At 41.0% G+C, this 17,844-nt stretch overlaps 1 protein-coding gene across 7 annotated transcripts in view; it reads left to right on the forward strand.

Annotated features, from left to right (window-relative positions):
• Window positions 1–17,844, forward strand: part of pard3ab (par-3 family cell polarity regulator alpha, b) — a 315,562-nt gene that overhangs the window by 218,681 nt on the left and 79,037 nt on the right. For all 7 annotated transcript variants that reach the window (XM_078265135.1, XM_078265139.1, XM_078265136.1 and 4 more), the window contains 3 exons: window positions 2,162–2,392; window positions 4,271–4,511; window positions 15,868–15,996. In XM_078265135.1, coding sequence (XP_078121261.1) covers window positions 2,162–2,392; window positions 4,271–4,511; window positions 15,868–15,996 — 601 coding nt within the window. The remainder of the gene's footprint in view (window positions 1–2,161; window positions 2,393–4,270; window positions 4,512–15,867; window positions 15,997–17,844) is intronic.

Raw genomic sequence — 17,844 nt, forward strand, 5'->3', positions numbered from 1 at the left:
TTTCTGAGTGTGTTTTAGTTCTTCCTCTGCATCATACCGTATGAAGAGAGATCGCCAGTGTGTCTGAAATGGTGGTGTAGCATCTAAGTGTCATGTCTGCAGAACGGAGCAGGTCTTTTGTTATTTTAAGCTAGAAATCTCTTTAAAACGGTAGAAAAGGAATGACGGAGAATGCAGCCTGAGAAGGATGTGGTTTATTTCCCGGTTCTGTTTACCAATGGATGTTCAACTTGAGGGTCATTTTGAGGTTGGCTGCAGCAAATCCCAGAATCCGCCACAAAAATAAAAAATAAATTACTAAAATGACTCCACAGCGAAGACTCGGAGGTCATTTCTGGGCAGCTTTAGTTGCTGGTCATTTGGAATTGGCAGGAAGTGACTAGTTGTGTAAAATATGTGTCACATTGCTTACTCAGTTCTTTATCCTCTCCCTCCATTCTCTTAAATCATCCTGTTCAAGTCATATTGTAACATAACTCTCATTATAATGTTGCTTCTCTTGCAATACATCATCCTTTATCCTTGAGAATATTTCAACACTGTCAGTGTGTTCATGTTGATTCTGGACAGATTTTGTTCTAAAAGATGTTATTAAGACGTGTTGAAGGTTATGTAAAAATACAGTGAAATCAGGATGGAACAGAAGTGAATCTAGATTGGAGGTCTATCTGCTTCAGTATGCTACAGATTGGGAAAAACTTTACACTATAAGGCTACGTTCACACCACAATTCTTAATGCTTAATTTGGATTTTTTGCTCAGATCCGATTTTTTTGTTAGGCTGTTTACATGACCTTTTAAAATGTGGTCTATATCAGATTCCAGTGTGAACTATTTGCGGTTTCAAACTGACCCGCATGCACAAAAGACCAATAACAACGACATCAGAGCACGCTGTTGCACTAAAGTTAGGGAGGTTATGGAGGAAGTAAGCATTTTCACTTTTTATTTGTGTAATGGCAGCCATAACATTAATGAGCAGGTGCTGAGGAGGAGAAGAATGAAGAGAAAGAGAGCCAAATTGGCTATTTTGGCCTTTTGCGGGGTTATGGCTGCAAATTCACTACAGAGGTCTGTGTGGATGCAGAGACGGAGCCAGGAGGGGTGGGACTGCGTTGTGAATAGCTTCACAGAGATGCAGTTTATTCAAAACTTTCGGATGTAGAGGCCAACTTTTGATAAATGTCGATGTAGATTGACGTAAAAGTCGCTTCAAATCCACATTGCTTGTTCACACTGCGGCCGCATCGAAAAAAATCAGACCTGGGTCTGATTCAGGACCACATATAGAAGTGGTCTAAATCTGATATGAGTGTTCACACTACTTCAGATTTGGGCCACTTTTGCCTTCAGTCTGAACGTAGCCTTATTTAAACACTTATTAATTGCTTAACTGCTACTTAGCAATTGTAGTAAAAACTTTGAATACTTTTTCACAGCATTGTTGCTGAACTCCTGCACATATTTTTGCTCCATTCCTAAGAGGAATTTCCTGAGAAAAAGTTAGATTTGCCTCCCTTCTCAGCTTTTTGAAGTGAAGAACAATGAGGTGGTAGCTGGTTAGCTGACACTGGTGTAGAATAGAAATGGACTGAAGTTCCTCAGTAGATACTACAGCATGCAGTGGAGATGTTTCGATACCAGTATCAGAAAAGCCTATGATACTGCATAAAATGCTGCTCGGTATCGGCAAGTACTGGAGTTAATGCACCGATCTGATACCAGGTGGCTTAGCCCCGAAGAAAATCTCCTTTATAGTTTATTAATGTCCTTATTCCGTTATGACTCAAACTGGATAATAAAAGAAAGTTCTACGGCGTTCATTGTTTGTGTTTGTTCATTTTTCACAAAAAGTTTAACCTGAGCCAGACCGACAACAAAGATAGAAATCATATCACATCCATACAGGATAGTAGTATACACTTGTTAAAACATAATAAAATATATGACACACTGGTATCGGATCGGTACTCGGTATTGGCCGATACACAAGTTCAGGTATCCGAATCGGTATCGGGAATCAAAAAATGGTATCGGACCATCTCTAGTTTGCAGTATTAAGATGAAATATTGATGGGGACTTTTGACAGGGCCACCATTGTGGACTCAGTAGGTTTGGTGAAATGTTCCTCCAGTACATACCTCTGTATCCTCCCATCAGGTTCTTCCACAAAAGATGTGGGACCATCACTAGGCTTAAAGAAGTCCAGCTCTCTTGAGAGCCTCCAGACAGCTGTTGCCGAGGTAACCCTCAACGGGGACCTCCCCTTCCACCGGCCGCGTCCCCGTATCATCCGGGGGCGGGGCTGCAACGAGAGCTTCCGAGCCGCCATCGACAAGTCCTACGACCGACCCGCTGCAACGGAAGAAGACGATGAGGGCATGGAGACATGTAAGATATCCACCATTTGCACTCGGCCGACAGTTAATAAGACGGTCCTGTTTCTGAACAGTCTCAGGTTTGATCCCACAGCGGCCACATCGGTATGATTTCCATCAACAGTCGGGAGTCCTGGCAGTGTGTTTCAGCAAGGAACCTCAACCCGAGTCACTGTATAGCTTCTGGAACATGTCTGAAATATGAAACCGTACAATGCTACTTCAGTGACATTGCATTGTGGGTTATTGAGATGGCACTAACAAAACAATGGTGTTCAATAACAAGGATTGATATTGAAACGGATAACGTGTCATGGATTTGGCTTCCCTACTCATGCATGGGAGTGACAGCATTCTGACTAATGATCACTATCTGGCAGCTGATTGGATCTCTGCTTGTGGCAATGGCATATCGCTGACTCAAGGTGTAACTACGCACTGCAACAGATAAGAGAAGACAGACTTTATATAGCCCACACTGGATAAATTCCCTTGTCACAGCAGCTCAAAACAAAATTCACACACATCAGAATAAGACAAATACACAGGAAAAATATACAAAAAGTATTCTAAGAAATAGAAAAAATAGAATAAGAGTAATAGTATGAACTACAAATACACTATAAACACCCTTATTATACACAGACAGGTATAACTATATATATATATACATATACCTACATACATACCTACCTACCTACATACATACATACATACATACAGATGAGATTTTTATTTACTGATAGAGTAGGTCTAGACCACACTCTATAATTTACAGAGACCCGACAATTCCCCAAGAGCAACAGTGGTGAGGAAAACTTCCTTTTAGGGAGAAACCTGAGACAGACCCAGGCTCTTGGTGGGCGGCCATCTGGGGGAATGATGAACAGTGGCAATTTAGTAAGAATAAAGATAATGAAACTATGACTAGAAATAGTAGTGTATCAGTTCAGGGCGTAGCAGGGCATTAGGCTTCCTTCCAGAGTCAAAGTATTTATCTGTTTTAACTTTATTTTCTATTCGATGCTTCCTTTTAAGGCTAAATCTTGATTAGATTAATGGGTTACACTTTACTTGAAGGTATCGACATAAGAGTGACATGACACTGTCATGAACGTGTCATAAACGTTTATGACATAACACTTCTTTTAGTAAGTGTCATTCGGTTTTTGTCATGACAAGTTATGGTTAGGGTTAGTGTTCATGTGTCATGACTGTGTCATGTGTTCATGACACAGTCATGTCACTCTTATGTAGATACCTTCAAGTAAAGTGTTACCAATTAATTGAGTTCTTGTAAATTTGAATTACACAGTATGGACATTTTTGTTTATAATAAAAATGTCATGGGTACCACAATACAAAATACATAATCTCCAACACATACACCCATGAGTTCTTTCCAAGAGAGTAATAATGTAGCAAAGGCCCACACGATGCCATCTCGTTCCTGAATTCTTCTTCCTTCTCACGTGGACATGACTTAAAACGTTTCAAACCCAGACGGCCTTCTTCCTCTTTCTTTTTCCACTTTTTAAATGTCACGTCCTCATAAAATGAAATAGGAATTGGAAACGAGACAGCAGTGTGCTGGTATTTTCATCGTTCATCTTACAAAAGAAACAATTTTTTAGTTTGGTTCTATACTTTTTACAGCCCAAATGGTCTCTAAAGACGACTATCTATAATAGGTAATTAAATTACATTAAGCCCCTTTTTGCGCTTAGACATAATTGCAGATTTATGGGACTTGCATAGATTTTTATATATTAGGCTTATGGATTTTGATATGTGATACAGTTCTACTTAAAATGACTAGTTGATTGGTTATAAAGAATATGTTCTCCATTCTCCCCCGTGTTTCTTTCTGTATTTCTCTCCCTGTCTCCAGTGGAGGAGGACACGGAGGAGAGTTCCCGATCAGGGAGAGACTCTGTGTCCACGGTGGCCGACCAGACCCCGCTGTCCGCCAACGAGAAACCCCTGGTCAACGGCACCAATCGCACCAAAGAGGAGAAGAAGAAAGACAAAGACAAGGGAGGGAAGGAGAAGAAGAAGCCGGACGGAGGGAAGGAGAAAGACAAGGGAAAAGCCAAGAAGGGCATGCTGAAAGGACTCGGGGACATGTTCAGGTAAGACTGTAAAAAACCTGTAAAGATCCCCTTGTGTAATCATTTTCAGCGTCGTTCATTTGTACTCTTTGGGTCTACTAGAACAGGGTTACATGCTGTGATGTTCAAAAAACAGGTTATGTTTCTCATACTCCCCGTTGCTGCAGCTCCTCTGTCTCACACACTCTTCCTTAAAAGCCCAGTCTGCTCTGATTGGTCAGCTGGCCCACTCTGTTGTGATTGGTCAACTAAATGCAAAGAAGCCGCTGGGTGGGCTCTGCTTGCTCAGGCAGCACCTATGGGCAGCACATATGAAAAACAGGGCTGGCATTCTCAATCAGTGACATCACTAATGGAGGAATGTCAAACAGGAATGTGGGCGAGGCGTTTCAGGCAGTTAAGAAAAAGGGCTGTCTGTGGGAGAGAAAGCTCCATTTGGAGTGAATTGTGTTTTTTTGTTCTTTACACATCTATTACACACACAGAAAACTCTATGACACACTAAAAGACGGGATCAAGCAAGACAAGCCCTCACAAAAGTGTATGCAAATTAGTTTAATGACATTCTTTAAGGTATTTCTTTGTTTTATGTCAAGATTTTATTCAGCCATTAGGTAATAACAATCTTTTGCAGCAGACCTTTTGCCAAGTCTCCTTGAGAAGTAGAAGACTCGCTCAACGTCATTTTGGAGGTAGATTTTGCTTCATGGAATATTGTTACTTGATTACTCCCTCCACCAAGACTTTTTTCTTGATAGTTTGGGAACTTAAATACACAATCTACTACAACACAGTGTGCTAAGTAAGTACACAGCGTGTACAGAGTTTGTCTTGTGTTGTAAGCACATTGTGTAGCAGAGATATTTTTCACTCTTACTCTATTATCTGCCAATCGCACAATGTTAGCACACAACTTTCCCAAACTATTCTAACATTTACTGAGTATATAAATGTACTCTGAATCTGGCAGGGACTGAGATGTGTTCAATGTCAGTGCATCTGTCCAAGACACTCTGATCAATATCTCCTGCAAACAGCTGATAGTATGTCATTATTGAGTGAGTCTTGTGTGCTGTCCTACTGTGTGAACAAAGAGTCCTTTAAATTACCAGAGGCCTATACTACGAAACAAGCTCAACATGCCCTGGATTTATGTCCGTTACCCGGCTTCACCAAACCTAACAACCGCGGCCTGGCATAAGGTGTGACCTGACGGTGGTCATCAACTTGTTCAATCAACCCAGGGTTTCCCAATCCAGCGACGAGCGCGTTCACATAAAAGGGCCGGTGCATTATGTCGGCAGGTTCATTTAAAAGGCAACCGCCACTACAAAATCAACATACAGGAAACACTGAGAGCCGTATTTTTAACACAAAAATACGATAATCCTACAGAAATATATAGAACACAGACACGTGATACAGGCAAAAAGCAATACAGTTGCTGCTGCTAAACCCAGGAAGGAAAGCTGGCAAAACGTTGACGCTGTAAATGTGTACAAGGCTTATCAATATCACTGCCCCATCATTCAGGAACAATATCTGGCCATAATTACACTTGTGCATTCCATAAACTTTCGTTGCTGTAGCCTATTCTTTTAGTTGCTACCCTGGCAGTGTAAGTGGTCGTGGGAGCAAATAAAACCTAAACATAAAAACATAATTCGCATTGGAAACATACGGCTCAAGAAGCTGACAAAGACACGTAATTCCCTCCCCTGAAAATCTTTATCTTTCATAAAAGTACCCATCAGGGAACGTTAACGGGTTTTGTCGGTCTCTAAATGTTTTAACTTTTCTGAGCGCACCTCTCTCTCTCCACGCACCGAGCTCCAGTGGATCTTCTAAGAACGGTGACGCCGATATCTTTTGAGTATTGATTGGTCAGTAGGTTGAGCTTGATGTCTAATCTCCCACATAACCTGCCGCTGAGCAGGTTAGGTGGTCGGCATAAGTTACCAGGGCGATTTAACCTGGTTAAAAGTGACCTACCGTCGTGATACACAAAACCCTGGGTTGAACCTGAAGTTAGCTCGGTAACGCCGCGTCTTGCTTCGTAGTACAGGCCTCTGGTTGGTACATCTGTTCACACATGGACAACTTGTCATATTCTTTAAACAGATAAAACATGTAGCTCACTGTGTGGAGGGTGGGATGTAGCTAAAAGAGCTGTGTGATTTATTCTGGGAGTTAGATAGGTGGACAGGACGGGCCTGAGCTGTGGATCTAAAGATGTTTGAGGAAACTCTAATTAGACTCCAGACAACTTGACCTTTTGTGGTTTATTTTCCCCGGTATTAATTGTGTCTCTGCAGCCTCGAGCATTCTATCTGTCGAACAATCCCTCACAGCTGAAACTGACAGCACGCTGTGCACACACATCCCATTAGTGTACAGTCTATACATTTCCTCCACTTTCTCCGTCCCAATCTGATTGGTTGGGAAGCCGGCCAGTAATATACCCGTATATCATACTAGCCAAAGTGGCGGTGACAGGGAAGGGAGAACAGTGACTCTTGTCTGAGAGAGGGAGGTAATGAGGTCCACAGAGATGGAGAGAGGGGAGAGGATGAAAAGATGGAAGAGAGGGAGATGCAGTTTGGTACAATGGGTAGTGAAAGAAAAACAACACGTATTGCTGGAGACAAACTGAATGACAGAGAGCCATACTAATAATAATAATAATAATAATAATAATAATACTGTCTAAGGTAAGAGAGACAGATGAAGTGAGCTGGAGGAGGATATCAACAATGAGTAGAGATTGTCTGATAGCATGTTTTGCTTTCCGATTCTGATACCTGAACATGGGTATCGGCAAATACCGAGTACTCATCCGATACCAGTGTGTCATATATTTTATTATGTTTTAACAGCTGTATACTACTATCCCTGTATGGATTGAATATGATTTCTATCTTTGTTGTTGGTCTGGCTCAGGTTAAACTCTTTGTGAAAAATGAACAAAAAAAATGAACGCCACAGAACTTTCTTTTGTTCTCCAGTTTGACAGTCAGTTTTTTTTTTTTGGGGGGGGGGCTTTTCTGCCTTTTTTAAATTGTTCGACAGGACAACTATGTGAGAGAGGGGGGAAGACATGCAGAAAATTTGTCACAGGTCCGATTTGAACACAGGACCTCTGCGTCGAGGCATAAAGCTCTCAGTATATGTGCTCCTGCTCCACCACCGGCCACACTTAAAGGAGATTTTCTTCTGTTCTAAACTATGTGGTATCAGATCGGTGCATAAACTCCAGTACTCACCGATACCGCTAGCAGCATTTTAGGCGGTAACAGAGGCTTTTCTGATTCTGATATCGGTATTGGAACATCTCTAACAGTGAGATGTCAAAATTCATGTGGATTACATTTATTTTAAACTTATTCTTGACCCTGTAAATAGCAATTTCATTAAATAATCTCAACTCCGCTCCATGTCACAGTCTTTTTCAGAAGCTAGAGTTATCTCAGTTGTCATTGAGAAGCCTCAGACAGCGGCAGATCCTTAAGATGGTGTAGTATTCAAATTATGAAAAAGGGAGAGCAGTGAATTAGGGTGTACTTGAAAGAATGAGGGAGGACAGTCAGAGAGCTTGTTTGTGAATGAGAGCAGAGCAGTGGGCTTGGCTGTCAGGAGCTCAGATTAAGCTGTTTGGCCCTCAGGGGCCTCTGTAAGGGCCCGAGCCAGCACAGCTCTGTGTCAAACAGATGGGAGCGCTTCAAATGACACCAGATGACTGGTGATGGCACGGTGGCTCAGTGGTTAGCACTGCTGCCTCACAGCAAGTAGGCACTGCAGAGGTCGATCCCCCCCCAGTCCAGGCAGGGCCTTCCCCATTTTTGCGTGGGTTTCCTCCTGGTGCTTCGGTTTTCTTCCACCATAAAGACATGCATGCTAGGTAACTAGGGCTACAGTGGAAAATTAGCCGACTGGCTAACGCCTGAACATTTGCAGAAATGTTGATTAATGTGCATTGTTCTAATAAATATATCTTAAATGGGAGGCAGTCAGGGAAACACACACATAAACACACACACACACACACACACACACACACACACACACACACAAAATGGAGCAAACAGTGGGATGCACATGGACTTGCAAATACTGCAAACGTAAAAGCATGCATAGTTCACACTCATACACACGCTGGAATAATTAGTAGGGAACACACACATACTGTACATAGAGATATATATATTGTACTGACAGACATGGGAGGATGCAAACTGCACATGCAGAACTGTTTTGAAATCACAAATCCAGACACTAGGCCACACAGCGCAGTAATCCTCTGTCCTCTCATACACTCAAGCACACTAAAATCCAGCTTTTCTTCTCTCCTCCCAGATGATAACGATCGGTGTGCATTGTTGGAACACCAGTGTTATGGCGCTCTTATTGGCTCAATATTGGCCACATTACGGTTCCATTAAAACTCGGTCTCGCTGCCTGTTTGATCGGCTCCCAGTGTTTACTGGCAGAGACAGCTGTGTGTTCCAAAATAATGATGTGTGATATATTTAACCCATCTGTATGTCGACTCGGGATCGAGCACTCCCCTTGAAGGAATAATCCACCAAAGTCTTATTTCAGAACACTTGTGATACACCTTAGCTCATGAAAGCGTTAGCATTTTCTCTTCTGAACACAAGATGTAAGGTTGATTTTAAGAAGAGAAATGATTTCATAGTGTTGTTAGCTTTTATTTTCCCCCTTTGTGTTAGGCACATTGCACTCAAAAAGAAATCTAAAAAGCACAACATTCGGAAGTTCAAAACGGAATGAACGGAACATCCAAAGACAAACACCTCTTTGTGTAACCCACATTGTTTGATTGACAGGTGATATGTGGGAGCGACAGTTTAGCAAACACCACAGCAGTGAGCGCTTAGCAGCAAAAACGTTACTGACGGGGGGAAAATGTTCTCAGAATTTGCATGTTTCACTTGTGTTGGTGTCAACATGTCATGATGAAACGTGCAAATGTGTGTGTTGGCCCAAACCACCGAGGGTGGATGTGTCTACTGCATCGTTACTGTTTTCTGAAAGCGTAAAAAGGTGCGGCCCGATCACACTACCAACTGTGATTTGAGCAAGTTAGTTCCCCTGAGTGGCTTAACAGGATGTCAAGAACCCCCATGAGTGTCATTTGTGTTTGAGTGAGCGAGCGCGCGCGTGTGTGTGTGTGTGCGCGCACGTATGTGTGAATCATGTTTGCAATGTAGGAGAGGTGGCCCAGGAGTGGAAGTCAGAGGTGTGTGTGTGTGTGTGTGTGTGTGTGTGTGTGTGTGTGTGTGTGTGAGAGATCAACAGAGCTGCTTCTGCCTGACCCTCTCATGTCTTGAAGGCCTCACACTCAGTCCCAATCAAAGCCTCATTACCATCAACCACTGCCAACAGAGCAGCCTGCCAACCCTGTATCCATCTCTCTCTCTCTCTCTCTCTCTCTCTCTCTCTCTCTCTCACTCTCTGTTCATCACTCCGAAGCAACACCCAGCCTGTTAGCTTGGCACCAACAAAGATGGTCGTTGCCCAGAAATGCGAGGGCTGCGCTAATTTTGCAGTGGTTTTAGTGCGTGTGTCTTTGTGTGTAAGTGTGTTCTCGTCATGAACAAGTGAACAAGCCAGAACATGGAAAAGGCTCACGCTGTGACAAGCTTCACGATGTGTTGCAGAGGAAACACTGTGGCCATTCTCCCCGTCTGCCCATTGCTTTTCTCAGAAACTTGCATTTTTTTAGTAGAGGTTTGTCATGGATGGTGGAACATTCATGCATCATGGGTACAGAGCAGAGCGTGATGAGATAAGCTGCTAATAGCCATGGTTAACAAACTGCTGATAATTTTGCATTCATCGTAAGTTATTGCTCGTAGTTCCAGGTGTGCCGACAAATTCAGACTTGACTGGCAGCCATAGAAGGCTGTAATGCTCATTACATACCAATAAAAAGAAACATATGTTGATATGGATGAAATATTGAATGATAACTTTGCTATTCTTATATCCTACTAGAAGACAAAATCTGAAGGTGGCACTTAGCTGTACCTTTAGCTGAATGCCAACATTAGCATAACAAATATTAGCGTCAACACACTAATGTTTAGTATGTAAAGTTTAGCACATGATCTTCTTAGCATGCTAACTCACAAATAATAACATATTAGCATGCTAACATGTTAGTATTTGATGTTAAATAAATCACAAAGTACAGCTGAGGTTGATAGCCATTCACTTTAGCGTAGCGGTATCCTAGCATTATTTTTTAGTGAACATTTTTAAGGTTTTTGTCAGAGATTAAGAAACGCAATAATTTTGTCCAATAACATGACATGGCAAGATGGCAAATAAAGTAATGATTTTGTAATCCTCATTACATTTTTGACATTTTATTCTGTAGATGCACAAACTTACAAAAAATATATAAAGTTTAATAGTAGGCAATGTTTCGGTACTAGACCATCTTCAGGCAAATGGTGTTACATCCTGAGAAGCCATCTTTTGTAGGTTTTTTTGTTCACCAATTCACAACTTCCACATGAAATCAGGCAGGTGGAAGCCTACTATTAAACTTCATATATTTTTTGCAAGTTAGACAGTGTGCAGGAGTTTTCTTTGCAACTTTTGACCTGCTTGCCCCCCTCCGACCATCACGTTGTAGATGTGCAAATTATTTTTTTTCTACGGATTCTGTAGATGCCATCATGCTGTGATCATATTTTAGTGACATTCATTTCCTGACTTCATCCTAAATTCACCACTTTTTACAGATTTACAGACTGTCCCGTGACATTTCAATATGCCACCCAAAAGATCCCGCTACACCACCAGTCTTGTTCTCACTTTTTGTGCGGTTCAAAGGATTAGCAGTGACACACAGGTTGTCTGCTGAATAGAATAATGAATCCTTGACATTTTGAAGTTGTCTTTTCCAAACCACAAACACCCGTCAAAGCCTCTTTATAGATGGCGTCGGGCTCACAAGACGGTGCCTGGAATATAAGATTATTAAATGCCCTGGTGTCATGGTTAATACTCTGTCGCCTCTTCAAAGTTTTCTTATTCAGTCATAAATCTGGGTGTGTTTGTGTGTGTGTGTGAGACAAGGAGCGTTAGACTGTCTTTTAAGGGGCTGTTAATGAAAGTTAGTGGTGTGGAGAAAGAAAGTGTCAAGCGTCTCTCGCGGTGATAGATCACTCCTGCTCTTAGCATTAACGGCGAGCCGTCACTCTGAGCATTTCAGGCCGCCGCAGTTAAATTAATCAGGTAATGGATCTTAGTCTCCAAGCTCCCTCCACCTTCACTGCACTTTCTCCTACTCATCTCATGGTTTTCCTCACTTTGTCTTCTGGACACTTGGGAGCCGCTTAATGCCTCATTGCTTTGACACATCACAAATACCTTTGGGTCACCACAGATGCATTTAGAGACTACATGTTATATATAGGCTACATAAACAAATGATCAGAGCAGTTTGTCTATTAGTCTCTCTCAGTGTGGGTTTGTCTATAGGTTTTGGTGGAATATTTTTGTAGTTCTTGCCTTTATTTGACACAGTAGAGAGGAGACAAGAGATGTGCTGAGAGAGAGAGAGGACAAAATGCAAATGCAAGTTCAGCCAGACTTGAACCAGGGGTGCTGCGATTACAAAGACAGTCTTCGACCCGTTGGCTAACAGAATGCTACTTGGTGGATTTTCTTTGAAGAACTCATCTTAAAAAGTTATTTTAACCCTCTGAGGATGAAAGATGCTCCAGCGTGTCTGAACGATGTTTGACAAAAAAACTCTTCTCAAATAGCGATATTACAAAATTTCATCTTGACATTTATTTACTATTTTAATCATATATAGACTAAGACTTTGGTGAAATTAAAGGTGCAGTAGGTAAGACTTATAAAACTAACTTCCTGTCATATCTGCTGAAACTGTGTTCCAGTAGAACTACATGAAGCAGGTCATTTAAAAAAACATCCAGCTCCTCTGGCTCCACCTACAGCCTGGAGTGTGATTTGCATAACATTTTTTGGCTAAGTCCTGGATCTTCCCAGTCCTACCTACTGCACCTTTAATTTCAAGCACAGAAACAATTGGTACAACACATCATGAGTTCAAGTTTGTTTTCAAAAGAGATTTGAGGAATTTTAAAAAGCGAACATCAACGGTTCAGCTTTAGCGCCAAATTATCTCTTTACACATTGCTCTGGGACAAATTTGACCGTCACTATGAAACACACGGAGATCAGTTATATGCAAATACCTTTAAAAAAGGTCAACTTAAGAAGATGTATGAAAATGCCCTTAGACCTCAGAGGGTTAAAAATGAAAAGGTTTGTGTTGTTAGTCTTTGGATAAACTTGATACAGATTTACTCAGTGTGACAAATCACCAGCACATGTGATGATGGGAAACCAGATTCAGTAGTAGCCATCTAATATCTGCGTTGCATATTTTTATAAGATCTACCAGCTGCGGAGCCACTCTGTTTGGCGCGTGCACTGGATGTGTGTTGATTCTTCTTTCTGATGCTTTGACGCCAACGCAGTGATTGGCTAGTGCTCAGTTCCTGTTGGTTTTTGGCCTTTAGGATGCCAGGGTGCCGTTAGTCTGAATTTGATCCATTTTCTTGTAGGTGAGGAATATGTTATCACTTGAATTGCATAAAACTGTTGCTTTTACAAATATGTCTGTCTGTCTGTCTGTCTGTCTGTCTGTCTATGAATCGTGATAAAATCATATATCGTGATATACAATTACGTTGTCTAAAAAGATAATAACAAGTACATACTAACTCCATTTTCTCAGAAAATCTGTTGTGAAACATTTTGATGGAATATCATTTGAAGAATCGCAGATTTGTTTTAACATCACACTATTTTGGTGCATGCATGTAAACTTAGTCAGCATATTTCTGTAATTTCACTTGAAACCGTTTACCACATTATTGATGATTACTTATCTAAAATCTCATTGTAAAAATGTATTTTGTGAAAGCACCAATAGTCAACCCGACAATATCGCCGCAATATGGACATGGATGTATTTGGTCAAGCATATCGTGATATCTGATTTTCTCAATATCGCCCAGCCTTAGGATAAACACAACATAATAGCAAGGAACATGGTTTAGGATAGTTGTGGGGAAAGTTGTAGAACATCACGGCCAGTGGTAACCATGTTCTGTTTTCTTGGTTTCTTGGTTTCTTTTACTGTGTTTTAAAATGAGTTGTTTGTTCATTCTCTTTGATTAACACACACACACACACACACACACACACACACACACACACACACTCACTCACTCACTCACTCACACACACTATTTCTTTATTTACTTTCTCTTCATTATTAGCTTTTTCATTTTGCCATTCTGACCATTTCTTCTGTTTTTGTCACACAACATTTTAGATTTCAGTGGATTTTGCTTCCTTCATATGTTTGTCTCACTCTCCCATTCATGTTATCCTCCCACCTTTATTCCCATTGAGTGTTTTCTTTTTTTCTATTCTGTTTCTCACACACCTACACACTCACACCACTGGCTTTCCTCCGCCGATTCATTCGCTCGTTCTTTCTTTGCGTTTCTCTCATTGATTTGCTTTATTTCTCGTTTTCAGTTCTCTTTCTTCTGTGTTGCTTTCCACGCACACATTCACACACCTCACATCTCAGTGTGTCTTTCCTTTCTCCTCTCTCTTATATATAAGTATATATAATATCTTATCAGATTTGTGCAATTTACACAATTTCTCTTTTTTACATTCTTAAACACACTCACGCTCCACTGTTGGGATTTTCACTTCTTTGGTTTGCGTTTGATCCTTTTTGTCTTTCCTTCACTTTCGTTTTATCTTTCTCTTTTTTCCCCACTTTCCTCTGTCTCTCTTTTTTCAGTCTCACACACACACACACACACACACACACCCCTCTTGAGGTTGCCTTTGTATTCTGCACTATAGTTTAGTTTTCGCTCTTAATGTTTCATTCATTGAGCTTCTCTTGCGCAAGTTAATTTTTTTTCTCTGGTTCACCATCTTCTGTCTCTTTTATTAACACACACACACACACACACACCTACCTCTTTGGTTTCTCTCCGCGCTGCCTCTTTAGAAGTTGTAGATATTCTCTGCGGACCAATTTCCCTGTGAATAATCACGGAGGTTCATTGTGGAAGCGAGCGCGGTGCCAAAGTCATTTCTTCAACAGGCTGCAGCTTTATACTGAGTCAATCAAGCTGAAATATCTCTGCAATGGCTCCTATTTCGTTAAGCGTCACTCCCTCCCTATGAATCTAATTACTGCCATGGGCCGCGGCGCCTCCGCCTTCATTTACCAAACTTTAAACCAACTGAATTGAGTTTGAGCTAGTGTGAAGTACTTTTCAATCGGTTCATTTGAGGGCTCGATCGAGCTGCATACCTGTTTTTGTGATCACAGACACACAACATTTTCAGTCAGATCAGTTGATTTTGAGTTGCTGCGAAGGCTCTGGAGAGAAATATCACATATTGTATAAGCGTACCTGCTGGTTCATTGTAAGTCACAATAAAATAATGTATTAGTTTTACATTATTTAACCCTCCTGTTGTCCTTGGGTCAAATTCAACCCGTTTCCAAAGATTTTATCTGAAATGTGGGTTTCTTTCAACCAAATTGCCCAAAAAGAACATGCATACTATTCTCAAGTAAAATTAAGGATCATATCACTACTTTCAGAGAATTTTGGGTGTTTTATTACATTTTCTAGCGTTTGAAAAAAAAACAAAGTCAATGGTTTCAAAACATTATCCTGACTAAACTTTGACAGTGTGAGATCATCCATCAACACACGTTCCTCTGATCTTAGCTGTTAGTCAAAATAACATCATCATTTCAGCTCTAAAATTAGATATCATTTAATATGAATGAGGTGTATTGACCATGAATGCCACGTAAGTAATATGTATAAAACAAGTGGGGGAGTAGGGAAAAAAGCAACAAACGTAAAATAAAAAGCATTAAAAAGTTTGAATGTTCAATTTGGACCCGGGTGGGCAACAAGTGCATAATGGACAGAAAGACAATACAAGGGGTTTCCTAGAAATGATTCTGTAGCTGTGTTGGAAACCGTTCCCTCACTCACTCACTATTCCATATATAGTGTTTATTAAATCATGAACTATATAGGGAACGACCAAACCAGATTCGGGACACTCACTGAGATCATCGTTGTCAGGAGATGCTCCGGTTATTTGTGTGACGGAGGCGGGCGCGCCCAGCATCATGTCAACAAACCGGAACAAAAATACGAATCAAAAAAACTCACAAAAATACAGTTTTGTTTTTCATTGTTTCAGTTCATTATTGTTTGAATTGTGCGTTTTTTTTGTATCGCAGGTTTGGGAAGCACCGTAAAGACGAGCGGCCGGGAGAAAAGCTGGATCGTAAAGGCTCCAGCAAGTGGAGGGTGGATGAGACGCAGGTTTCAGACGAGGAGATGATGAAGATGAGGATGGAGCAGGAGAGGTAAATGCTGTTCACCTTTGTTTTTCTGCTAAGTGCTGCCGTGGTAACGGCCCCTTTGTCTCTGGACTCTCCGGTGCTCTACTACCTTTGGGATCAAAGACGCGGAAAATGTCCCAAAAAAAGAGTTTTTATATTTTTCTCTTGGGGATCACTCACAGAGTTTTAAGCCCTTGTGTTGTAATCCCGTCGACCATGAACTTGTTGTTCTTCCAGGTAAACATTAAAAATTAATTTTGTTGTGCTTTGTTTAAAACGATTTCCCTTATATGCACCACTAACACCAACTAGTATTGGTTTAATAATACGTTTTACACTTTTTCTTGGAACATTGTGTCAACAAACCTCATTTATGTAAAATTATACCAATTTGTTTTGTTTTGAAATTATGAATTAACTTGCTTTATAGTTACGGCGAGGATGTTGAGTTGATCACAGACTGGTTTTTATGTCAAAGTTTAGTCAGGATTCTGTTTTGAAAGCATTTAAACCATTTTTTCTTTCAAATACTATACAGTTCATTAATTTTACCTAAAGAATGTTATATGGAACCATCATGTTATTTTGGGCAGTTTGGTTGAAAGAAACTCATATTTCTGATATTAAAAACTTGTGTCCAATTTGACCTGAGGACAACACAAGGGTTAAGCCAAAAAACTAACAAAAAACACTTGTTTTGAATAGCCTTGATCATAGTTATAGGCTTGTGGGTCCTCTGGTGTTGCTCCCTGCTTTGATAAACACATCTGGTTTGTGTTCCCTCATTCTCATTTTCCACCGCTGATATCAGTTACACTATGTGACCAAGTGCATGTGTGGAACTTGTTTTGGTGGAACATGTGGATGTTCAAAAGTAGTTTTAGTCGTGAAACAGAAAACTCATGGATTGGACAGATAGTCTAGCTAGCTGTCTGGATTTACCCTGCAGAGATCTGAGGAGCAGTTAACCATAGTCCTCACAAATCCACCGGAGGTTAGAACGCCAACACAGAGACAGAGGAAGGGGACGGACATCCGGACTAAATGTAAATGGACTGTATTTAAATAGCAATTTTCTAGTTCTAATAACTACTCAAAGCGCTTTTACATAGTACAGGAACCATTCACCATTCACACACATTCATAGGCTGCTGTACAAGGTGCCACATGCTCATCAGATTAACATTCACACACTTTTACACACCGATGGCGCAGCATCAGGAGCAATTTGGGGTTCTCGGTCTTGCCCAAGGACACTTCGACATGGGACTGTAGGGCCAGGGATTGAACCAAAGACCTTCCGATTGGCAGTAAGGTTGGACATCAAGAACCGATTCCTACTTGGAATCGTTTCAAAAATGAGCCAAAAATAAGGGACGTCCGGCGAAACCTCCGGCAGCATCGGAACAATCCCATAAATGAGTCGTCGTCGATATGGACTAATGGTTTAATAAATGAAGAATTTGTGTAATAAAAACAAAAGAGTAGATGGTTAGAGAGCCCATCAATTTTGAGTCTTTTACTGTTATCAGGTGGGTACCCCAAACCAAACAGGCCCAAAGACAGCCTGGCTTTTGCTCACTGCATCACTCTCTCCCTCTCCTCACCAAACTAAATATCAAACGGGCACCGTGCCAGTTTTTTAGGCCAGCGGTTTATCAATGCCAAGGCCATTACAGCCCTGCCAGCTAATTAATTCCCGTGCTCTTGGTGTAGGGGCAGAAGTCATTACACCTTCCAGTTGCTCGTTACGAAAATGTTGTTTGTAATTCTGTCTTTACGCCTGCAGAGCAGATAGTCCAATAATATGATAATAGCCAAGTCTTTATTTTTAATTGGCATTAGGTTAACGCAAATGCCACGTCAGATGAT

Source organism: Sander vitreus, chromosome 12 (genome assembly GCF_031162955.1).
Source record: "Sander vitreus isolate 19-12246 chromosome 12, sanVit1, whole genome shotgun sequence".
Lineage (NCBI taxonomy): Eukaryota > Metazoa > Chordata > Actinopteri > Perciformes > Percidae > Sander > Sander vitreus.